Genomic DNA, 25,603 nt, shown 5'->3' with positions numbered 1-25,603 from the left:
TAAAATGGCCGACTGCTTTAGTTGTTGGACTACGAATACATTGAGAACTGCCACTGTAAAATAGAGTCACCTCCCCAGTGTTAATCCTTGTTTGTTAATTTTGGTCTTTTTAATTTAGCTTATTGCGTTCTTCTCTGGCAACGGACAGGAGGGCCGAGTGGATATAACGATGAACTGCTTACGTAAAGTTCGTTCCTCGTAAGGGTCTGAATCCCATCTTCGTCCGTTATTCTCCTTGATTACTATTGGACTAATTAGTATTTTCATTTATCACAAGCAACGGTTTGCCGATTGGTTGAGGCGATGGACTGATAATTTATTGGGAAATGACCACGTGGTTTCGAAAACTTTCCCCGTCCATAAAGCATGTTTGAAACTTTTGACCTAATTTATTTCGATAACCGGGTTTTCCTATTCTAGCGACGGACTTAACCGACGGGGTGGCCGTGTGATTAAGGCGATGGACTGCTTATCCATTGGGCATTGCCCGCGTGGGTTCGAATCCCATCCTCGTCGTTAAAACGTGGTTAATGATTTTGACCTTACTACTTCGTTCATACTGTTTCACTTTGCTGGCAACGGACGGGATGGCCGATGGGTTAAGGCGACGGATTGCTGGAGTCTCGCTTGAGCTTTTGTAGAGTGCAGTTGCGGATTTATCGCTCGGTTTTTCTATTCTCTTTCGGCGTTTAAGCCTTGGCTTAGTGTTTACTTCAATTTGTTTGTTTTTCTATAATCCCAGTTTATTGAGTTGTTTGTTAATTTTTAATCTTTGACCCTGCATTGCAGGGTCTTTAACCCCTTTAACTAATTTTAATTTTGGAGGTGTTACAACGTACCGTTTTCGTCGCTTCTGAAGCGACGGCCGTTAATTTGGTAGAAGATGATTTGAAAGAGCATTTTGGTTTGGATTCCTATTCGTCAGTGGTCGCTACTTTGGGTGGCTTTTTCGTCACATTTATAACATTGGAAGATGCGGATACTTGCGTTGATAATGGTATGATGTTTGGGAGCCGAGAAGTTTTGATTACGTTATCTGGTCTACCGGAATTTGTCACTGATGAAGTGGTGAAAGATAAGTTTATCGGCATGAAATGCAAGGTGAAGTCTGACGTGATGTGGGCGCGGGAAAATGGAAAATATTACGGTCAAAGGTCGATAAAAGTATCATTACCGGAAGGTGTGTCAAGTTCGCCTTATACCATTCGTATTCGTGATTTCTTGGGTCTTGAAACTAATTACCGTCTCCGCCACGACCGTCAGGCCAAGGTCTGTAACAAATGTTTTTCCACGTCTCATTTATATCGCCAATGCCCCAATTTTTGTTGTCGAAAGTGCGGCACTCAAGGTCACGGAATCCGTCAATGTCCGGAATGGGAGAAGGGCGCCCAAGGCCGGCCGGCACAAGTCAACGAAAAAGTGGGTAATGCTGTTGTTCATGATTTGCCGATGGATCAGGGGGAAGCGGTGAATCCTCAACTTCCACCCGACGGGGATGCGGCTACTCCTAATGAAATGGCTGATAAATAACCCTCCTCAAATATATCGTTAAGCGCGGCTAAAAGACCGATTTCTATTTGCACTGGTAGTGACGATGGTGTCCGCCACACTGTTAATTTGTCTTTGTCAGCTGCGACAAGTAAATCGTCACATTCTAAAAGGCGCCGTGACAATAAATCTTTTGATAAGGCCATCGCTATCAGGCGGTTTGGTTCGTGGGAAAAGCTTGGGATGGAGGCGGCAGAGAACGGGGATCAGTTGGCGGCGACGGAGAAAGTGGATGGCGGTGGGACCTACGTTACTATAATGCGTTTGGCCAGTTGTAATATTCGCGGACTGCGTGATGATCAGAAGATTTTATAGTTTTTGGAACTTAGTAAGCCGTATGACATTATTTGCCTTCAGGAGACGCATTGGTTAGCGGAGCACGCGCAAAGGTTTAAGTCTCTTTGGCGTGGGGAAGTATTTTTGACAATGATTCGACGACCGGTTTTCGCGGCGTGGCGACCCTAGTTCGTCCGGGTTTCAACGTTACCGTTTCCCGTGTTGTCGTCAGTAATGAAGGACGGTTCGTGATTGTTTCACTTACATTGGATGACGTGTCTTTTGATGTAGTCAACGTGTACTTACCCAACGACGCGAATTATCGGGTGCCGTTTTACGCTCGTCTCCGGGCGGAAATATCTCGTTTGCAGCGCCCCGTGGTTGCGGGGGATTTCAATGACGTTGTTCTTCGCAGTCAGGATCGTTGTCCTATTCCTTTGGTCACCACGCGCTTCCACCATACTGATCTGTTTTGCTTCAAAAGTGCCTTAAGTCTTGTCGATGTCTGGAGGGACACACACCCCCATGTTTTCGACTGGTCATGGGCTGGTTATGTTTTTGGGAGTTATGTACAATCTCGGAAAGATTATGTTTTCGTACCGGCGTTGGAGCGTAAGAATGTAAAGCTTTGCCAAATTATACCGTGTTCGCTTACGGATCATAAACTTAACGAACTCCGCTTCAATTTGGACGGTGTAGCTCTGGGCCCGGGCACATGGTCTTTCAACGCGAGCTTTCTCGACTTCAACTCGTATCGCGACGCGGTGGCTCGTATTATTCGTCGCAGTCGTACGTGGACGGAATATTCTACGTCGGTTATTGCCTAGTACGAAAAGTTAAAGTCTTCTTTGCGTGATCACGCGATGTTTTTTTTGGTAAAATACAAGCGGCGCGCTCGCGCGATCATCGTACGGCCTTACGGTTAGCGGTGGTCCGCGTTCAGGAGGACTTTACGAATGAACTAATTGACGTGGTGGAGTTAACTTTCAAGGTGGACGATCTGAAAATGTTCGACCGGAATGTCCTTCGTGGAGCTGTAGCTCGTTCTAATCAATAGTGGCGCACAGAAGGTGAACGGCCTACGGCGTATTTTTTGCGCCTTGAGAAGTATCGCCAAAGTAAGAAAAATTTACGATACATTTATTCCGTGTCCCAGACTCTTCTCGAGGATCCGTTATGTGTCAGGCGCAGGGTTTTTGAACATTTTAGCGACATGTACCGTGGTAGACCTACTAATAACGCCCGTGCTGAAGAATACGTAACATTTATCCCAACCCAGTTGTCGGAGGCCGATTTCGCTATCTGCGAGAGTTCAGTGACTTGGGCAGATGTAACCTTAAGCCTCCGGAACCTTCCAAATGGTAAGAGTCCAGGAAAAGATGGCCTAACTAATGAGTTTTGGAAGTTTATTTTCCCGCAAATCAAGGACGAATTTTTAGCGTGAATTGCCTTTTGTGAAAGTGAGGGCCGTTTGCCTCCGAGTATGAAAGAAGGCATGATCGTTCTGCTTCCGAAGACTGGCGACTTGCGGCACATATCTAATTGGCGTCCAATTACTCTCTTAAATGCGGATTATAAGATTTTAGCGAAAATCCAGGCAATGCGACTTTCAGCGGTCTTACCAACGATAATTTCTGATCGTCAAACGGGAGCCATCAAAGGTCGCGGGCAGTACCCCCGCCAGGAATTTTTAACACACAGGCCCGGTCTGGTTTAGAGGCCCCTTTCTAAATATTTCAATTTAGAAATGCCCTATTTTAAAGAATTTTTACTGTTAATTTAAACGTTCTCTTAGGAAAAATAAAATTTCCTTCCCTGGCAATTTAATCAAAGAATGACTCTCTTCTATTAAAGCTTTTACCAAATTCATCAACCACTAAATTAGGGTTTTCTTGTAAACAATTCTACATTATCCGATTAATAGACAAAGTAGCCAGATTTGAAAGTCAATATTATCCCACAGTTGTTCGTTGACGTGTTTCAATTCTTTTCAGGGAACTGAAACTTCTTTCTGAGATAGTGTTTGCCACAGGAATGCATGAAACAACCTTGTAGTACTTAACAAGGTCAGGGAAGCCATCTTCCATGGTCATTAAATAGTGGAAGCAGTCGCTTACGCTGCAAATTTTTTTGGGGATAATTAGATTTCTCGCAATTTTAGTTTGACTTTTTAAGGAATCAAGGTCGAAATGAAACCTATCGGATGTGTAACAATAGCCGCGTTCACACTAGACACTTTGGAACCGTTTTAAAATGGTTTCCAAAGTACAAATTGTAAAATTTTGCTGTAGAATGTATTTATCATATGGCTGTTAATACAGTTGACACTGAAAATGTTCAATTTTAGCTTTCGAAACCGTTTAAAAACGGTTCCAAAGTGTCTAGTGTGAACATGGCTAATGTGTTAGGATATCGATTTCGTTTCGGAAGTTCTCAGAGTTAGGGTCAGACGCCATGATACATTTATAATAATCAAAGTTTTCTAATAATCGTATATTCATTTCAGAAATAAATTTGTCTATTAATTCGAAATAGGTGACCTCATCTGGTCTACCAGGGTTTTTGCTTCAGTTGCCCTGGTCCCCGATGTACTTGTTACCACACTATGTTTTAATCTCCTGTTGTTAAGGATAATTTTACGTTTTTGTAAAGCAAATGGTTCGCTGTTACGGTCAGGTACTGCAATAAAAGCCAATTCCCCGATTTTAGTAGCTTTTTCCCAAATAGAATCAAAGCGTTCAGAGTTTCTACACTCTTCTAAGGTCTTGACAGTAGCTTGGCAAATGGCAACGGCTTCCGTAAAAATAACTTTGGAACTTTGTAAATATTCCGACTGGGAATTTGTTACACCTAATACTTCGTCTAATGCAATGACTAATATTAAGTTGTTAAAGTTATGAAATTGGCAGTCTCGTCGGGTTTTCCGTTTCCAATCAGATCCTCTAAAGTTAAAACTACGGAATCGAGTCTATTTCTAAAATAGTGAATCCCCTTTTTTTTGCTCCACTATCGAGTGGCATTTTTAGTATATCGTAGCCTAGATGTTTTTGAGAGTTTTCAAAATATTCACTTCTAATGACCGAATTGCTTTGAAAGTTGTAAATGGCTTGAACCAAACCCAGTAGTTCTATAGCTGTCGATATTTTGGAGCAACGGCCAACCAAAACTAAATTTAAGCGGTGGGCGTAGCAATGAACGTACGGACAATGGCCACCTACTGTTTCGTCTACTTTCACCCTTACTCCTTTTACTTATTACACTTACCCCATCATAAGTCAGTGCAACACAATTCTCCAGTTTGAAACCACCCTCTTTTAAAAGATTTATAATTGCCAAGCTGATACTCTCAGTCTCAGAATCAAACTTGTGTAAATCTGTGAGCCCTATAAATCGTTCTACGACACCTATTTCTGCTTTAGTATATCGAATACAAAGATTTAACTGCTCTACTCCCGCATTGTCTCGAGTTTCGTCAGCTATTACAGAGTAGAATACACCGGATTCGTTGACTATTGAAGAATAATTTTTCTCACTAAACTTGCACAAATGCCAATTATTTCGTTTTGTATGGTGCTGTGCATATATTTGGCATTATTCGGCATATTATCGCACATGGCTTTTAAATCAGGACATTTTCTTTTTAAAATATCTAATATTGCAATAAAGTTTCCCCTATTCCCAATATTGTCGGCGGATGTGTAAGTGTTCCCCTGAAGTGCTAAATCTTGTTGGGGACATAATATAATCACTTCAACGTGTGTAGATAGGACCTCTGTATTTCTAATAATGTCAAGTATAACATGGTGGTCGTTAACCTGGAAAGCTATTGATCCACGGGATTCGGATTCCATGTAGTAGAAAGTACGTTTTGTAGGCTAGTTGGTGAGAAGATTTGTTGGAAGTGAAGTGTTCTTTGAATTGTTTCCCCATATTTTTTCAATCCGAATACCCTTTAGAAATCCAGTATTTTTACTGCCTAAAAAATGACGGCAACAAAACAATACACTGCATCCTTTGCAACTGAATATTCAATCATTTGATATTTGTCATACCTAGAAGAATTGAAACTTCGACTTTTACCTCCAATTATTCTTTTAGGAAAAGGATTTAGTTTAGGCGGAACTGGAAAGAAATCTTTATCTAGACTACTATCCAAGTTATTCAACGCTTGTAAGCCCATTTCTTTTGAATTGGACACGTTGTTTGATCTATTTTTTGCATGGTTAGAGTTGGGGCTTGCAATTACTTCTGCAATTTCTCCTTCATGAGTTAGTTCCATTTCCATGACGTTTGGAAGTACTTCAGCAGTATTACTACCACTGTTATCAGTCCCCAAGGATTCTAAACCCTCTCCCAATTATTTGCCTAGGTTTTCCTCAGAACTATAGTTATGGGTTTGCGCCGACGATTTAAAAACACGTGCCATTGCACCTTTCTGACACTAACGAAACTACCTTCTCTATTCCCTTTTTGTCGTTTTTGAGCCACAGATAAAACTTTTCTGGTACTCATATTTAAAAATGCTACTATTATATACTAATAGCGAAATAACCTAAAAAAGGTTTAAGACAATGAAGCTTAGTTAAAGCTATTTAGTCTTCAAACAGACTTTATAATAATAACAGCTATATCTAGCCTTGAAAAAGGCTGTTTGAACAATTTAGGTAGAATTGCCAATTAGCCTTGCCAATGGCCGGGGCTCATTTAACGCGGCAACCACTGTCATCTCCTAGTCCTGGCTTCTGTCTATATCAATGTAACCAGAGTAAACTACCAATGGCCGAAACTACAGAGTTCGCTGCCATTAGTGCTCGGAATTGTTTATTCATTATCCACAAATTTTCCGATTTATTTAAAAAACGTTGGTAAAAAGAATATCATTTTAACTTATTTAATTATGTTTTTTACGCAACCAAGCATTTATTTGAATAAAAGTGGTATTTATTTAAATAATTGTTTGTTTTATTTAAATAATAGGCTTATTCACTTTCGATTATTTAAACATTTTACAATTTTTATTCAACTATTGGTTATTTAAATAAATATCATTTAAATATCGCCGACCTTATTTTATTCATGGATAAAAATTAATCGAATGCCGAGCACTTGCTGCCATTGGTAGTGTACTCAGGTAAGATTGATTTCGAGTATAGGTGATTAAAAAGATAACGTTTTGTAAGGGCCATTTAGGACTCTTGGAAATTGGAATTGAATGGGATTTCTTTTTTACAGAGCTAGATGACCAATTTTTAAAAATAAATAAAATTTGAAAATCATTTTCGGTCTCATTTGGAGACCCCAGAGGGTATTTTTTTTAAACTTTTAGAGGCCCCTAAAATAGGCCTAAAGTTTTTCAACATAGGCACGTGCCTACTTGTGCCTACTTGTGCCTACTGCTGGCGGGGGCACTGGTCGCGGGTCATTTTGTACCCCCGCGCTTTTATTGAATGCGATTGAGTGTATTTGTTTGTTTTGGGTTAATATACATCACCACATTAGCATTCCTGTATTTTTATGATAGTTGCTCTTTGTTTGTCAAAATTGCTCTCGAAACTTTTGTGATATACATTAACAATGTATTTTTAATGATATAATTAAAAAAAAGATGGATTGCTTATCCATTGGGCATTGCCCTCGGGGATTCGTATCCCATCCCCGGCGTTAAAGCGTGGTTAAAAAAATTTACCTTTTTACTACGTTCATAGCATTTCACTTTTTTAGCAACGGACGGGGTCGCTGAGTGGTTAAGGCGATGGACTGCTAATCCATTAAGCATTGCCCGCGCGGGTTCGAATCCCATCCCCGTCGTTAAAGCGTGGTTAATCATTTTGGCCTTACTACTTCGTTCATACTGTTTCACTTTGCTGACAACGGACGTGGTGGCCGAGTGGTTAAGGTGATGGACTGCTAATCCACTAAGCATTGCCCGCGTGTGTTCGTATCCCATCCCCATCGTTAAAACATGGATAAAAATTTTGAACTATTTACTTCCTTCAAGCGTTTCACTTTATTGGCAACGGACGGGATGACCGAGTGGTTAAAGCGATGGTATGCTAATCCATTAAGCATTGCCAGCGTGGGTGCGAAACCGATCCCCGTCATTAAAGCGTGGTTAAAAATTTTGACCTAATTACTACGTTGATGGCGTTTCACTTTATTAGCAACGGACGGGGTGGCCGTGTGGTTAAGGTGATGGACTGCTATCCATTTGGCGTTACCCGCGTGGTTTCGTATCCCATCCCCGTCGATAAAGCTTTCTTAAAAATGTTGACCTATTTACTACGTTGATAGCGTTTCACTTCTCAAGCAACGAACGGGATAGCCGAGTGGTTAAGGCGATGGGCTTCTAATCCATTGGGCATTGCCTGCGTGGCTTTAAATCCCTTCCTCGTTGTTAAAACGTGGTTTAAAATATTGACCTATTTACTTCGTTCATAGCTTTTCACTTTTCAAAACAACGGACGAGGTGGCCGAGTGGTCAAGGCGATGGAATGCTTATCCATTGAGCATTGCCCACCTGGGTTCGAATACCATTCCTGTCGTTAAAGCGTCGTTAAAAAATGTTAACTACTTACTTCGTTCATAGCGTTTCACTTTTTTAGCAACGAGCTTCGAGCGGTTGAAGCTGTTAGATTAGCGAATATAAGCGACACCGCCCTTGGCACTATATTTAAACATATTTTTTGATTTATGTTTATTTACCTTTTTATTTTGTATACGTTGGTTCGTGTTACAGTTAATCAGTTCTTGCATTAAACGTTCATCCTGTTACTACGGTCTCGTCATTTGCATGGTTTAGAATTTCTAACAGGTTATGGGCCCGGTTACCATTAGTTAGTTCTTCGTGTGTTTCTGTAGTTGAGTTAAGTTGTTAGGATAAGCTTAGGTAATAGTCTTTAAGACTTCAGCAGTAAAAACTTCGTCACTCATGGCTTCAAGCGCAGATTTGAAGTTTCTGGTAACCAGACTCAACAACAGCAACTACCAGCTCTGGAAATTCAAATTACAAATGATCCTGGCTAGGGACAATCTTTGGGAAGTCGTCAATACGGACAAGCCTGTGAAAGACGTCCCCGCAGACTGGGACAGACCAGACCAACAGGCTCAGGCAGCAATCGCGCTCACAGTTGAAGACAGCCAGCTTGTCCATATAGCCAAGAAGTCAACGGCAAGAGAGATGTGGCTCGCCCTGCAGAGGCTACACGAGCAATCAAATATGACGAGCAAGCTCTTCCTTCTTAGAAAACTTCACAAGATGAGGCTAAAAGAGGGACAATCTATGCAAGACCATATTACAGCCATGCTCGAGGTCGTTGAGCATCTTCGTGGAGTTGGAGAGACAGTCAAAGATAGCTACGTCGCCAGTATGATATTGTGCAGTATTCCAGATTCCTATGACTCATTGGTCACAGCGATGGGGGTCCGTCCTGCAGCAGATGTCACCCTGAAATTCGTACAAGCGAAACTGATCGACGAATATAATCGATGGAGAGAAAACTCATGCCATGAAGAGGCAAGTCAAGCAGAATCCGCCTTGAACACCTCATCGAGGAAAGCAAAAAGCTGCCTTAATTGTGGAAAAACTGGACACTATCAACAAGACTGCTGGTCGTTGAGAGGCAAGATGAGTCAACGTCACTCTGGTCGAGGAAGGTGGAATCGGCGGCAGTCCGGTCGAGACAAGCCAAGGCCAAACATCCGATGGGGAAAAACAGAAATCTAAGAGCGCCGTCGAATCACACGGTTCAGGGTTTACCGCTTTTCAAGTAGCGACTAAAATGTCACCAGGCGCTTGGTATATCGACTCTGGTGCGAGTAGTCACATGACCAGCGACAAAGCATTCTTTCGGCAATTAGAGGCCAAGAGAGAGAAAATATATCTGGCGGACGATTCGGTGATCATCGCTGAAGGCGTTGGAAATGGCACCCTTCAATGTATCGGCCCAGAAGGAGACGTCCGCAGTAGCCCCGCCAAGACTTTAAACGATTGTTTTTAAATTTTGACATGATTTCTAAAAGTTTCCCCTGCAATGGATTTTTTTATAGGCATTTTAATCAAGGAATGACATTCGTCGATTAGATTTTTCCGAGGGGCAGGTCACTTCCATTTTGACTGCGTCTTAATCATAGTAAAATGATTAAATCGGGGTAATCGTGATAAAATCAGGGTGATCGTCATTAAATGAGGGTAATCAAGATTAAATCTGGGTAAACAAGATTAAAAAGTTTAATCTAGATTTAATCAATCTGGTGTGTTTGTCCTTGATAATTAAACACTCTCTATTGAAGCTATAAGATTTATTTCCATGATGATGATGATTTTTACATGTGAAGTTTTAAGTAAGAGTACCGAACATGTCGGCAGCCGGTAGACCACTGTTTAGGTGGTCATAAAACTAGAGCTCCCTCGGCTTCCCCACCCAGTGGCGCCCCCTGGCTATTATAGTTCAAAACATCACCTCTTTTTTAAATAGACTGATTATAGTGTATTTTAACTACATTAACGATTAAACATATCAGTTCATAAATTAAGTCTTTTAATTGATTTACGTCTTCGACTGGATCTTCGTACGTGTGGTCTGTGTCTACTCGACTGAGGCTCTTTGTCGAAATCTTGTCTAATAAGTATCCTTGATCGGGCTCCTTCTGATGATGGGGCTACACTAGGAATAGAGATGCTTGTGGTAGGCTGTTGCTCTGGTCTCGAGTCTTGTCGTGGTAATAAGATAGGATTGCGACTCGGTGATCGACTTGGTGATGATTTGCTACTCCAGCTTGGAGATTCATTGTCAGGACTCAGGATTGGTGGTTGTTGATGACTCTGGATCAGTGGTTGTAATACTGATCTGTACCCTGCATCTGGATTTGGATTCATTTTACTGGCTCCAGTTGTTGATGTCTCAGACACGGTTGGTTTTAATAACTTCTCACTCCTTAGTCTCAATTGGTTCTGATGTTTTCTAATAATACCTCTCCCAATATCAATCCCATACATCATATTCCGATAGATTTTTTACAGTTCCCTCTATCCAATTTTCTCCCTTACCATAGTTTTTTACAAAGACTTTTTGATTAGGATGAAACTTATAGGTAACATCACTAATTTTTACTAATGGTTTTATCGCTATTATTATTTACTTCTAGCATTTCAATTATAGGTTTATCGATGTTGATATTCTCATTACCTCTCCCTCTTTAAAGTTCGTTGGATGGACCACGTCAAGTTTGGTGCGGATTTCTCTTCCAAACATGATTTCCGCTGGAGATTTACCACTAATTTGCGGAGTGCGGCGATAGTTTATGAGAAATCTTGCTAGTCTTACGTCGAGAGATCCATTTGATAATTTTTTTAAACCTTCGTCAATGACATCAATGGCAGAGTTAGAAGTACCATCTATTTTTTTTAATGATGTCTTCACGGCACACTCCACCCTTTCAGCCTGATCATTTGAAGCAGGGTGATACGGTGCAATGGTCAAATGCTTGAAGCCGTTATTCTGCGTGAAGATTTGGAACTCGTTACTTGTGAAACAAGTGGCATTGTAGTGTCTTACGATATATTAATAAATGAAACTTCTTGATTCGGTTAGCTTAAGAGATTTTATTGGCTTCCGTTACAAATGTTAGGCCCGAACCGCGGCCCGAACCGCGGCCCGAACCGTAGCGCGAGCCACGTAACAAATCCCGCGTGTTTTCTTTTTAAATTTAAAAAACCGAAGATATTACAGGCATTATCACTCACCAGGGTCTTCATAATTCCATAACGTGCCAAATTTTGTCGTAAGAATGTGATGACTATGGCTGAACTGGTTGTTGAAGTGACTCCGATTTCCATCCATTTCGAGGTAGAGTCCACTAATATTAATAAATATTTCCCATTTACCGGTCTGGCAAAGTCTATATGGACACGAGTCCACGGTTGGATCTCCTCGGGCCACTTCAAGTATTCAGCCTTTGGCATGGTTGCATTTTGCTAACAACTTGAACGTGCTCTAATTCTGTCCTCAATGTTGGTGTTCAATTCTGGCCACCAAACTTTGCTCCTGGCTAATCGTTTTGTTTGCACCATTCCCTGGTGTGAACTATGCAGTTCATCCAGAATAACTTCTTGGCAAGTTTTCGGTATGACACCCGATCGGTAGCTAATAAGACTCCTTCATGAATAGTTAAGTCATATCTTCTCTTCCAGAGTAGAAGGAAAGTAAGGTCGACACGCCGATCCCGGGATCGGGATCGTCGGGATCGTCGGGATCCGGGATTTAAGGGGTGAAATTTGGGTAAAATCGTCGAAAAGTAAATGTATTTATGATATTTCTCGCGACGATGTGTTTTTTCGTATATCAACATATATGTTCAGGCCAACTTGTTCATTTATCTCTGCTTATCGCGAGTGACACTTGAACGTATATCTTATCACGTTTTATCGTACGGAATAAGTTGAAATGATGTAAAAAGTGATAACCTAGACGGCGCGTGCGCGGATTCCCCGGGGGACGCGGTTAATTTGAATTTAAGAGTGTATTGACGTCATGGAATATTCGTTGTTAAAATGACGTAGAATGGAAATATTTTTTACACTTCATTTTAATATCATTGTAGTATGCTTGGCACTTGAATCTATCTCACAAGTATTTCTTAAAACGAATATTTTAAGTTTGAGAAACGTATCGTTCTCAAATGATACTTGAATATACTATAAAAGGGGTTGTATAGCGTTGTGGGAGGTCATTCCACAGTTAACTGCGGTAGCTATATTCAATATGCCTAAAGCTCAGTATACATGTCCTACGTGCGCGAAAAGTTTTTCTATCAAATCAAATTTAAATCGGCATGTTAGAGAAGTACACGGTGATAGACATAAGTTTATATGTGAAGTATGTGGTAAGAATGTTGCTAGATTAGAGCATTTTAAGAGCCATCAACGAACTCATGACTTGAACGCACCCGGCCCTTCCGAACCCATGGACCTGTCTCGCACACCATCACCAATGCAACGTTCGCCAGCATCTTCCCGTACACCATCACCTAGTTTGCTTCAAGACATTCAACTGGAATCTACCCGTTCACAGCCATCTACATCAGCTTTACCCAACAACCTAACACCATCACCTGTTCCCGCCTCACCAATACTTGATGAAACACCACCAGCATCTCCAAGTATGGTCCAGGCCTTGAATGATACGTTAGCTTCTATTCGTTATAATGCCGAAGACTATGATATTGATGCGGGGATGTTTATCGGACGTTACCGAGCCGCTTTCAGTAAATTTCTAATGGAAAGACTCGCCAGTAAACGTGGAATTAAATGGTTCCTACTCGTAAGATCTGTTTATATGAGACCATTAGGAGGTGCGGAACAAAGAGCGGAAGAACGACCCTATTTCCGGAGCACTATGCAAACAACACTAACGCTCGACGTCATTGAAAACCAGCTGAATGACTGCATTGAAACAATACAGTCAGCAGGGGAAAACTTTGAAGCGACAGGTATGTACTAAAATTTATAAGTTATATTTTGAACTAAAACATTATATTTTTAACAGGATCGGGTTGGGTAATTGATCGTATTCTGTATGTAGAATTAAATGTAGCATCTTAACAGCCGCTACGGGGGTCATCGTATATGGAACTACCTAAAAAACTCTCTCAACATCGTGCGATTCTTAATATTAGAAACGAAAATGATGAGAAATGTTTTCTCTGGTCAATTCTAGCTAAACTTCACCCAGTTTCTTGGCTTCATCACTCTAACAGGGTTTCCAAATATACACCTTATGAAAATGAACTTGATACCAGTGATATATCTTTCCCTTTCAAATTAAACGCTACGGAACTTAAAAAATTTGTATTAATGAATAATTTATCAATATCTGTGTTCGGCTTCTCGGGAGATATATTCCCCCTTTACGTAAGCGCTAACAAGTGTGGTAAGGAAAGGGAGGTTGATTTACTATACATCACCGATGAAACTAAGGATATTGACGATGGGAATAGACATTACTGTCTTATACGAGACCTAGGAAAACTGTTACAGCATCTAACAAAACACAGAAGTACAAGTTATTATTGCAGGTAATTTAGTTTCCAATATATTAGTTTGCAATGTGCTAATTATTTTCTGTATTAGAATGTGTCTTCACCGATTCAGCGGTAATAACGCTGAACAGCGACGTGATGCGCATATCGAAGAATGCGCCACCCACGGCGTCCAAAAAACAGTTTTCCCTACCAAGAAGAAGACGCTTTATTTTGATAAATATGAGTGGACGGAAAAAGTAAAAATAAAAATTATTCAATTTAACTCTTAATGAAATGAAATTTTTAGGTGCAGTATGTATTTTACGCCGATTTTGAAGCAATCCTACCGAGAGTTCAAGGATGAGATCTAGATCCCGATTTAAATACCAGCAAAGTAAACATGCATATCAGCTGCGCGTATTCGTGGGTGCTTGTTGGACCTAACGGTAAGTTATTTGGCAAAATTTCCTTTTAGATATATTATAAGAGAATACTTATAGGTGTACCTGTTCGAACCGATTGCTATCGAGGACAAGATGCAACTCGAAGATTTCTGGAGTCTATTCTGGAATTAGAGAAGGAGTTGATGGAACTCATTGAGACCAATGTACCAATGATTATTACCCCGGTGGAGGAGGAACAGTTTCAAGCTGCTACGCATTGCTACATTTGTCAGAAGCAGCTAAATCAGGGAAATATGCCCGCTGTTCGAGATCATTGTCATTTCAGCGGTAAATATAGGGGGCCAGCGCATAACCTCTGTAATCTTCAAAAGAAAGTTCCAGAATTTATCCCTATTTTCCTTCATAACCTTAGCAGGTGAATTTATTAAGTTAATTAACCAGGAAATAAACCTAATAATAATAATAAATCTTCATAGATACGATTTACATCTTATATGTCAGGAGATTGGTCATTTTAAGGAACAGACACTTGACTGTATTCCTTCCACTAGTGAAAATTATATTTCGCTGAAACTAGGTAAATATATTTTATTGTGAATTTAACCATAATATTAATTTTATTATTATTTTAGGGAGATTTCGGTTTTTAGACTCTTATCGATTTCTAAGCCATAGCCTCGATGCGTTAGTATCTAATCTCGTTTTGGAAGGAGCCAGTAAATTTCAGATTGTTAAGAACTATTTTGAAAGTGAGAAAGTTCCACTGCTTGTGCGGAAGGGGGTCTACCCGTACGAGTATATGGATGATGAAAAGAAATTTGACGAGATGATGCTGCCACCTAGAGAAGCGTTTTTCAGTTCATTGAAAAATCAAAATATTTTAGAATCTGATTATTTACATGCCCAAAATGTTTGGACAGCGTTTAATATTCAAACATTAGGTAAAATTACTATAGTATAAATATTTCAAATCTCTTAACCTCGGTTTTCGTAGGGGAATACACCGACCTCTATGTGAAAAGCGATGCGTTGCTCTTAGCCGACGTTTTTGAAAATTTTAGAACATTATCTATAACTCATTATAAATTAGATCCCTCTCACGCTTACACCGCACCAGGTTTAGCCTGGCAAGCAGCTTTGAAGATGACCGATGTTCGCCTCGATCTCATACTTGATATAGATCAACACTTATTTATTGAAAAGGGTAACGCTTTTTGATATTTTAAATATTATTGTATTTACATTAAATTTTTAAGGTATTCGAGGCGGTGTTTCAATGATCTCAACTCGTTTTTTCTGAAGCGAATAACAAATATATGCCCGACACACATGATTCGTCTAAAGAGAGCAGTTATATATGCTATTTAGGTAATTTACATTAAAAAAAAATTGTAATATTTTTTAATTTTAATTATTTTAATTTTAATTATTTTAATTAACTTAATTTAACTTAATTGAAGATGCGAATAATTTGTACGGTGCTGTTATGTGTGAACCACTACCGCTAGGCGACTTCCAGTGGGTTCAGGAGGATGATTTGCAAACACTCTCTGAAAATATTCTGAGTTTTCCCAATAACGTTGAAAACGGATACATTTTAGAGGTAAATAACAAGTGTTATAATTATTGAATTATATTTTTAAAGAATTGTTTCCTTTGCAGGTGGATCTTGAATATCCTCCAGAGTTGCATGACTTACATAACGATCTCCCAGTAGCGGTGGAATCTAAAGTTATTACACATGATATGCTATCTCCATACTCCAAAGATCTCTTAGGAAAATTAAATATTAAGGAGAATCAAAGTCTACCAAAACTTCTTCCTAATTTAAATAATAAAGAGAAATACATAGTACATTACCGCAATTTAAAATATTATGTAGAATTAGGTTGGAAAATAACCAAGGTTCATCGAGCTCTAGCCTTCACTCAAGGAAAATGGTTAGAAAAATATGTTAGATTCAACACTGAACAGAGGAAATTATCCAAGAGCTCATTTGAAAAGAATTTCTGGAAACTTATGGTTAACTCGGTTTTCGGGTAAATCAATTTAAATAATTTATTGCTGTTTTTTCCCTTACTTCATTTAATTCTTTAGAAAAACAATGGAAAATTTACGGAAGCATATAAATTTCGAGTTGATTCATAAACCAGAAAGAATGTTAAAAGTTACAAGTTCCCCGCAGTTTGAACACTTTACCATCTTTAATGAAGAGTTAGCCGGCGCTCATAAGAAGAGAGCTAAAATTGTTCTTAACCGGCCTATATTTACCGGATTCACCATTCTAGATTTATCCAAGGAGCTCATGTATCGGTTCCATTATGGATTCATAAAAATACGTACGGGAACAAAGCATCACTATTATTTACAGACACTGGTAATTTAATTTAATATGAATTTTTTTATTTAAATAGTACTAATATATAAAATATTTACAGACAGTTTAACGTACAACATTAAGACGGATGATGTTTATAAAGACTTTGAAGTTCATAAAAACCGCTTTGACTTCTCTGATTATCCACCTTCGCATTTCCTTCATTCTAATCAGAATAAAAAAGCTCTCGGCTATTTTAAAGACGAGACAAATTCACAGTTAATTCAAAGCTTTGTAGGACTTCGTCCAAAGCTTTATTCTATTAAATTGTACGGGGAGTCTAAGACCGCTGAAGAGATAGAAAAGGAGTTGCGATTGAGGAAATCTTTACAGTCAATTTTAAACCATAAAAAGGTTTGTAAGGGCGTTGCCATGAACGTTATTAGAAACGTCATCCGCCGCGAAGACTATGAACGTTGTCTTTTTAATCAAGAAACCATGTCAGCCGAGATGATGCGTATAGCTAGTTTCAAGCATGAGCTATTTACTTTAAATACTAGAAAACTTTGCTTATCACCAAATGATAAGAGATATATTCTACCCGGCGGGGTTCGTACATTAGAGCACGGTCATAAAGATATTGAAAATTGATAATGAATGCTTGTATTTATATATATATAAAAACTGCTATTGCTATAAATTGTAAAAATTATTTTATTGAATACATTTTGCACATAAACTCTTTAATCATTTTATCGTTTACATTTTTATCTTTCTTAAACCTAGACACAATGTTATACATTTCTATTCCTTTACACCTGTTTATAGCAAAATAGTTACAGAATGCTCCACACGTATTACTAGAATTACTCTGTAATTGATTAGAATTAAAAGTAACAGTTTTACTGTTTCGTTCAATAAAGTCATTAAATTTAAAATAATCTGGCGGGTTTCCAAAGGAATCCATGAATTCACTATTTTTATGTTTAGAAAAATATATTAGAACCCAGTGTTCTCCAGGTCCACCACTCGTATCGGTATTTACAATAAATAGAAAAGGGAATATTTTTACATATTTAGGTAGCTTGTCAGCCGCGAACACGCCTTGAAATATACTTTTAGTACTTAAATCTTTTTCAAGAATTTTAGTTATCTGTAGCGAATCCATTAATTACTGTAATCGAAAATCACGGTTCGATTTTTATCAATTTCAATCAAATTTTGAAACTCAGCGTAAATTAGAATGGAAATCGTCTCCGGTAACGGTTTTGCAAATTTTAATTCTAATCTCAGGTTACTGTTTTTTACAAAATGCAAGTGATTAGCGTTGTTATTAAGATCCGAGGTTAAATTGTACGCGAATAAACAATTTCCGTTAGGGTAATCTTCCCGACTTATCTGATTCCCTTCATCTACGTTCCACTGATTAGTTTGAATGAAAAGATTGCATGAAAAGATTGCAATACGCTTGAATATATTGATTTTCCTCAAAGTTTAGAGATAACGCCTTATGAGGGACGCTGCTACCGTCAATGTACAATCCAATGCTTGATAAATCGAAATGTTGAAAGTTGTACGGTGATTTTTTCAAATCTCCTAGAAACGCTTTTTGTTCCACAAACCCGATAACAACTTTCTTGGGTGCTTGTCCTGTAAATAATTGATCTTGCACACTAGCCATAAGACCAGCGGGTATAGAAAATGAGGTGCACTCCGAACGAGTTACAGGATATTTAGCGGTTCCATATTGTAGCGCTTTGGCTTGAGCGAGCGATAGTTCCGGTATCACTTTAACTTTCCTCAGATAAAGGGAAGCTGATAAAATCTCCACTTTACATATTACGTCGGAGTGAACGCAAAAAGCTGCTCTATTTTTATCGAATTTAAATTTCAAATCAACCATATTTAATAAAAAGCGTAGTTGTTGACATAAATCAGTATGGACTACGCCTAACAAGTCAATCGCCCCTTTTTGGGCTAAACTCGCTCGTTTAGAGAAACCATCGTTATCGAAAAATGAATCGAACTTTCCAGGCGTATCCCGATAGAAAAGTGAACTCGTTAAATAACTTTTTTTCGCAGAATCTCCGAACGTTAATAAAGTTTGTATCATACTTTTATAAGCGTAATTTTGACTAGAAGGTGTTACTGATCTTTCATTAAGAAATACGTGGACGTCGCTAAAAAGCGAATGAAGAAACAAATTCTCGGGGGCGATATTGTCGGCTGGAGTTCCGGCGGCCCCACCCACAACACCTGGAACCACGGGTTGCGGTAGTTGACCATTATCTTTAGTTACCTTAACTCGAACGTGCAACAAAGTTTGTGAAAGGTCTATATACGTTTCAGAGTTACCGTTGATAGAAAATGTAATTGATGCGTTATCAACTATATTTGATATTGGATTATACTCAACCCATTCTCCACCAATAATCGAAGATTGTGTCATAGGTACTTGAAACAAATCTAGCTCGGAATGTATACACTCAACTGAGTGCGGGTGTAAAAGGGACATTATGAGAATATATCGGAACGTTTAGGGAACCGTCCTTTCGCTATCCTGCCTGCTGTTGAAATGGCGCTTTTCGACTGAGTTCGTTTCCTTTTATTTCCGGAACCCATCATTCTTTTAATATGATCCGTAGCTGAAGATGTTAGTCTCATGGCTTCATCAGCTGCTGAAGCTAAAGTTTCCCTTCCAGCGTTAATAGAATGCGATTTAAGCGCTGTTTTAATTGGGACTCCGCTAACAACATCGGTCGCTACTTTCGCTCCGGTACTTAAAAGGTTTTTTCCCAAGTAAGAAGCGCCTTTCTTCAGTAAAGGTACCGCGAATCTAAACGCTGAAGATAATATATTTCCTAGTCCATGTCCTCTTTGCACAGCTAAACCTCTATATACAGGTATTCCACCGAAACCAACCTGGTTTAAATAGTAACTTTCATAATCAGTTCTTGAAGGTGAATATTCAGACATCATGATGTTAACTGTTCGCTCTCTTAAGCTAGAATGAGGGTGTGTCCTGAATGATTAAAGGTTTATAGTGAAGTCCACATTTTACGGGGTTTAAAATGTAATACAACGTGAGCTTTTCCACTATGAAACTGTATTGGCTCAAATAAATCATCTGTTATATGAATCTCTATAGTCTTAATATTATTACACACGACTGGTAGGTAATGAGGTTGTGAAAATATTTTTGTAGTTGTTTTCCCATTAGACTCGGCTTTCTCTTCGACGCTTATGATTCTTAATAGAGGTGCTAAACTATCCCCAACAACGCTATTTTCAACCAGATCAGAATAAACGAATAAGGAATGTAACCCAGCGTTCATATCAACTGGGTAGGGGGTTATCATTGAATTTAAAATGGTGAAATCATTATCTCTTCTATCCTTAAAACCTAGTAAAATCGATAGATCGGGGCCAATTACAGCTCTGATTTTCGGTTGCAATTTAACTTTAATTCGATTAGAATAATTTAAATAAGCGAATGTAACTTGTTCTTCTTGGTTGTGGACGTTCATAACATGTAATAGTTCTTCCGGAGTTTTATAAAAACCCGCGGGAACTTCAATTATTTTATCATATTCGAGAGGGTCTTTAATAACCAATAGATTAGGTTTTCGAACGTTATGCCATGTCCGAGGATTGCTTATTTCCGCTAACCCAACTTCGTACTGTTCCTCAAATCTTAACGGTTCAGCTAAATACGTTCGAAATTTGCCAACGCTATTATCTTGGTAATATAATGACGAGGAATCTGAAGGTAGCGTTACGTAAAAACTCATTTTAAATCCACTTCTTGTATCCAAGAATTAAATGTAGGTTCGTAATCTTGCCACTTTACATACAGTACTACGCGGCCGTTCGATTTTTTCCTCTTTTTTATTACTTTTTCGATTATGAAGTAACAGTCTTTTAAATCTCGACCAACAATCTGAACCTCTTCTCGATAGAATACTCCTAAAATGGGGTTAGAATTTAAATCCGTCAGCTTATATACAGGTGGGTCACGTGGTAGTCTCTCAGCTATTTTAAACAATTCTGTAGTAAAATTCGGGTTATATTTCTTATCGAAAATTGATAAATTTCTACTTATTCTACAAATATCTCCAATTTCAAACGCGTATGTTAACGGAGGAGAAAAATTTACTGAACCGTAAAGATTTTTCCATATTTTAGCAGAGTTATCTAGAGTAACTTCCGCGGATTTACATTTAATTGATCTGTGATAACTATTGTTTTAAGCGTTTATAATATCATCTAAAACGTCGATATATTTAAGGGTGTTATTCTGCGTGAAATAGCGATATAAACGAGATTTAAAACTTCTAATGAATCTTTCAATAATGGACGCTTTCATTTCTGATCGAGTAGCGAAAAAGTTAATACCCCTTCGTTGTAATTCACTCTGCACTTCTTGACAGACAAATTCGTTTCCATGATCACTTTGAATTCTTTTCGGTTGACGACCTTTTTCAAAAACGTTACGTAACGCTTCTAAAATTGTTACACCTTTCTTATTTTTAACCGCTACAGCCATAGCGTATTTGCTAAATATGTCAATAATACATAATACGTAGCGAGATCCTGAATTATATTTAGACAGCTTCTGAAAATCTGCCAAGTCCGCTTACCACTGTTCGTCAATTCCATAAACAATAGTTCGATTTCGTTTGAATCGTCTTCTAGCAGGTTTATGCAGCGTATATGTATCCTGCTTTATTAGAAATTGTTTTACTTTTTCCAATGAAACCTTTAAACCTTTATGTCGAGCTGAATTATAGAGCGTTCGAACTCCAGCGAATGACCCTGGGTCTGCGGGATTAGTATAGATTTTCTCCATATCGGGTAATATTTTGATGTAATGGCATGTAACGCCAAAAAAGGAAATTAAATAATTCTAATATTATAATAACTATGATAATTAATACAGCTGTGATAATTTTCGGTGATTTTGAAAATGATGGTGATAAATAGGCTAAAAGTCCTAAAGAGACCGTTTCTGTACAACCTTCCATAGTAGGCTTATACTATGAAATGAGAACAACATCCAAGGTCTTAGAGGACTAGGTGAAGATGATGATAACATTGAGCTACATGGTGGTGTATGAAATACGGCGAATGTTTTTAACAGTGTCAATCATAAGTTGCAGGTAGATAATAAGATATTTGCGCGAACCAAGTTTTAGGTCGTTCAGAGTTTTCAATAACGGGAGAGATTTGCTCTTTAAGTACGTAAGTTAACCGTCGTTGGAGAGTTTGATTGTATAATGCTAATTTCTCTGATTCGTTTAAATCTGGATTATCTAGAATAGATTTTATTTCATCATCGAGTGTCTTCTCTTTTTGAAGTTCAGGTGTTTCTTCTGTTTTGGAAGGTGTAGTGTTTTTTAATCTCTCCATTACATCTTCAGGTACTAGAAGCATTTTTCGAGCCATCATCGGTTTATAGCTCGGCTAATTGCACTTCCGGCGACTGAGCTAACGATAGATAGCAGTGGCGCTAATAAAAATGGAAGAAAACCACCTTTTTGTACCAGTATCTTTCGTCGTTTTGATATAGGGTTCTTCTTCGACACGTTTCGTATAACCGCGCTATGTTTCTTTAACCGCTTACGATGACGTTCTGACAGTTCAATTGTTCCGTGCAATACATTTATACAACATTCAACGAGAGCCAATATAGCCTCCTGGCTAGCGTATTTAATAGCTGTCTTTCTTTGATTTAGATTACAGGATGTTAGGAAACGTGGAAAGTCTATGTTTTTCTTAACTCGTTTTGAGACATCCATTTAGAGATTCTCTTAGCCTTTCTTAAAGCGCAATGAACAGTTTCGGAATGAAAAGGGCAGTTTAATTCAACGTCTTCTAGTTCTGATAATTTAGGACAGCCGGTATCTTCGATGTTAGTTACTGGAACACCGAGGAGTGTCGATAATACTGCAGCTTTTTCTAAACCTTTGGTGAAAAACGAAGTAGCTTTTTCCGCTATCTGATTGCAATGTCACGTCTCGTTCTGTAAGGACGTTCGCCGTCATCCCATCGAAGATGACAAATGTTATGAGATATCCATCTGCATTGTCTTTTATTTTCGTTTGAAAGCTCTTTGAAAGGGCATGGAGATTTGAAAGTAAACACTTCCGATTCTTCAGTTTCTAATACTACGTAAGCTAATTCTTTAATAATCCACTCTCGATTAACCCTAAAAAAATTCCCTTCTATAATACACTTCATTTTGGAATAAAGACAGCCGATTCTTCACCCGGTATTAAACCTGTTCGTAGTAAATACTGATCTGGGGTGTGAGGTTTCAAGTCAACTAATAAATACCCAAATTTCCGTGACGTAGCTTGTTGAAACGCATCAATAACGTATTTGCTATTGGTTGGAGATATCTGCCTCGCGAAATGATAAATTGTTGATTTATCTCGTGGTGATTTAAAAATAAATAGATAATGAGCATTTAAATTTAAAGTTCTTATTTCTTTTCCGGGGTAATAAAGGTTTTGCATTAAAATTAGTACGGAGGTGTTTCTGTGATGAGATCCACGAATAAATAAATTAGTTACATCTTTATTATTAGATATCTCGCATAACAAATCGTCTAAAATAACTAAATTCCTAATTTGCGGGTTTAATATATTAACATCGAGTAACCCTTCGTGAAACTCGACTGAAGGTGTGTGTTCTAATATTGATTGAAATAGTTTCGGCTGATACTCGGTATAACACCATATTATCCTCTCCGGAGGAGGGGATATACAGGTCTTCTTATATTGAATCAACCGTCCCACCAGGAATGACTTTCCGCATTGGGTGGACCCGGCTACAAGCCCATTCATTGGATGTTGTAAGCTTAAATCCATAATGGTAAATGAGAATCGGAACATTAGTGCAATCAATTTTATTAGTTTTTTAACAAGTTTTTAGCATTGCATATTATTAGTGACATTATATTATTTAAAATTTCTTTCGACAATTCACATCGAATAGTAAACATTTCAATAATATTTTCACAATCTACCGACATAATTATTTCATAAAAATGCAAATCTACACGCTTAGAATAATCCGTCATGATACAATCATGCTGGAGTTGAGGTGGATGATCAATTTGACAGCCATTACACGCTTTCTTCAGAGCTTCGTGTAATTGTTTAATTACAACGTTAGTCATCGCCTCCTTTATTTCCTTGATTTTCTTTAAACACTTCTGAATCGACTCGTACTGGTCGAGGAAATTCAACCAAGAAGATTGAGCGAAAGCTACCCCCTCATTAGTCGGTAACAGTTTTCCATAGTTTACTCCATAACCATGGTACATTTGTCTAACATCTAAAACCTTTTGTTCGGCAAATCTATGAACCGAAAACCGTTTGGTTTCAGAACCTGTGAAAACCCACGAAGTTTCAGCTTCGTTATTGAAATAAGCTTCAATGGCATCTTTCTTTGTCCATAGCTCTTGCAGTTCTGCTTCTGTTAGTTTGATACCCTTTGTTAAATCTAATAGACCGCAGTGGATGGTTTCATCTGCATAAACGATTAACCCTTTATCACCAGACACAGGAAATGAACAATTCCTATAAAATAAATATATTAAGACAAGTTAAGAGTTATCACTGAGTATTCCTACTTACATTTTAAGGTTCCTCGGAGTCACTTCCAATACAATTCAGATGGTGAACTTTCTAAATATGGTCTTACTATTATACGGGTTTCCCTTTTTATACTCTAAAATTATTTATCTTCGATATCTTATTTATTAAAATGGGGCTTAAAATTAATTCCATTCTACGTATACGCATTTTGAAGTGTATCGCGTTACGTATATAGGAATTTACCCGGTCCTCATACGGAATCACGTGTACAATTACAATACTTGAGAACGATACGTTTCTCATACTTAAAATATTCGTTTGAAATACTCGTGAGATAGATTCAAGTGTCAAGCATATTTAAGTACTACAATGATATTAAAATGAAGTTTATAAATATTTCCATTCTACTTTAACAATGAATATTCCATGACGTCAAAACACTCAAATCCATGTTTTAAATTCAAATTAACCGCGCCCCAATCCGCGCACGTTAACCGCGTCCCATATTCCATGACGTCAAAACACTCTTAAATTCAAATTAACCGCGTCCCCCGGGGAATCTGCGCACGCGCCGCCTAGGTTATCACTTTTTACATCATTTCAACTTATTCCGTACGATAAAACGCGATTGAGATATACGTTCAAGTGCCACTCGCGATAAGCATATATAAATGAACAAGTTGGCCTGAACATAGTATGTTGATATACGAAAAAACAAATCGTCGCGAGAAATATCATAAATACATTGACTTTTCGACGATTTTACCCCCATTTCACGCCTTAAATCCCGGATCCCGACGATCCCGACGATCCCGATCCCGGGATCGGCGTGTCGACCTTACTTTCCTTCTACTTTCCAGTATGACTTGAAATGTTCTTCTAATTTGTTTGGCCACCCTTTTTGAACAAATTTGTAGATTTGCTTAAAAATATGGTCTTTTGCTGTTTCTTCAGCTACTTGTATCGAGTCGAGAGGTCCTTGATTGAGTTGGCTAATTGCGAAGACATACTCGGATGGTATTGGTGGTGTTATTGGTTTTGATAATAAAGGTAAACGACTTAGTCCATCGGCGTTAGAATGATTTATACCTTTTTTATATCTAATTTCATAGCTGTGCGCTCCTAATGTTAACCATTCTTATTTGCAATGTACATCAATAGTTTACCTTCAGCTGTCAACCATTCTTTTCCCAGTCTCTTTGCAGATGACACAAAACTTATAAAAATTCTTAGTACAAACACATCTAACGCCGAGTTACAACAGGATCTCTCTAAAGTTGAATCTTGGCAAAAAATTCGGTTTATCCTTCAACACCTCAAAATCCAATGTGTCTTGTAATAGCTTAGTAGTCTTGAAAAACGAAATGCGTAACTTTTGACGGGTTGCGTTATCCTTTTGTGGGGTGCAGTGTGTTGTAGCTTCTCACTGACACCAC

The 25,603-nt window shown here is 38.4% G+C and overlaps 1 protein-coding gene, 1 long non-coding RNA gene and 1 other non-coding gene across 3 annotated transcripts; all 3 read left to right on the top strand.

Annotated features, from left to right (window-relative positions):
- Positions 1 to 434: 434 nt before the first annotated feature.
- Positions 435 to 516, top strand: TRNAS-GCU (transfer RNA serine (anticodon GCU)). Its single transcript has one exon. It is a non-coding gene; the product is annotated as a tRNA-Ser (tRNA).
- Positions 517 to 13,878: 13,362 nt separating this feature from the next.
- Positions 13,879 to 14,483, top strand: LOC149936641 (uncharacterized). Its single transcript, XR_016472367.1, has 4 exons — positions 13,879 to 13,896; positions 13,952 to 14,099; positions 14,150 to 14,288; positions 14,343 to 14,483. It is a non-coding gene; the product is annotated as an uncharacterized LOC149936641 (long non-coding RNA).
- An 895-nt stretch (positions 14,484 to 15,378) lies between these two features.
- Positions 15,379 to 25,150, top strand: LOC149936640 (uncharacterized). The gene is made up of 5 exons (XM_090153710.1): positions 15,379 to 15,450; positions 15,503 to 15,614; positions 15,707 to 15,849; positions 15,909 to 16,050; positions 25,122 to 25,150. Exons 2-5 carry the CDS (start codon positions 15,563 to 15,565, stop codon positions 25,148 to 25,150), a joined length of 366 nt encoding a protein of 121 aa, XP_090009836.1. The 5' UTR covers positions 15,379 to 15,450; positions 15,503 to 15,562.
- The last annotated feature ends 453 nt before the right edge of the window (positions 25,151 to 25,603 follow it).

Source organism: Leiobunum rupestre, chromosome 7 (assembly GCF_980474605.1).
Source record: "Leiobunum rupestre chromosome 7, qqLeiRupe1.1.hap1, whole genome shotgun sequence".
Taxonomy (NCBI): domain Eukaryota; kingdom Metazoa; phylum Arthropoda; class Arachnida; order Opiliones; family Sclerosomatidae; genus Leiobunum; species Leiobunum rupestre.
The sequence above is the reverse complement of the archived record's forward strand: the minus strand, read 5'-3'. Positions and strand labels throughout refer to the sequence as shown.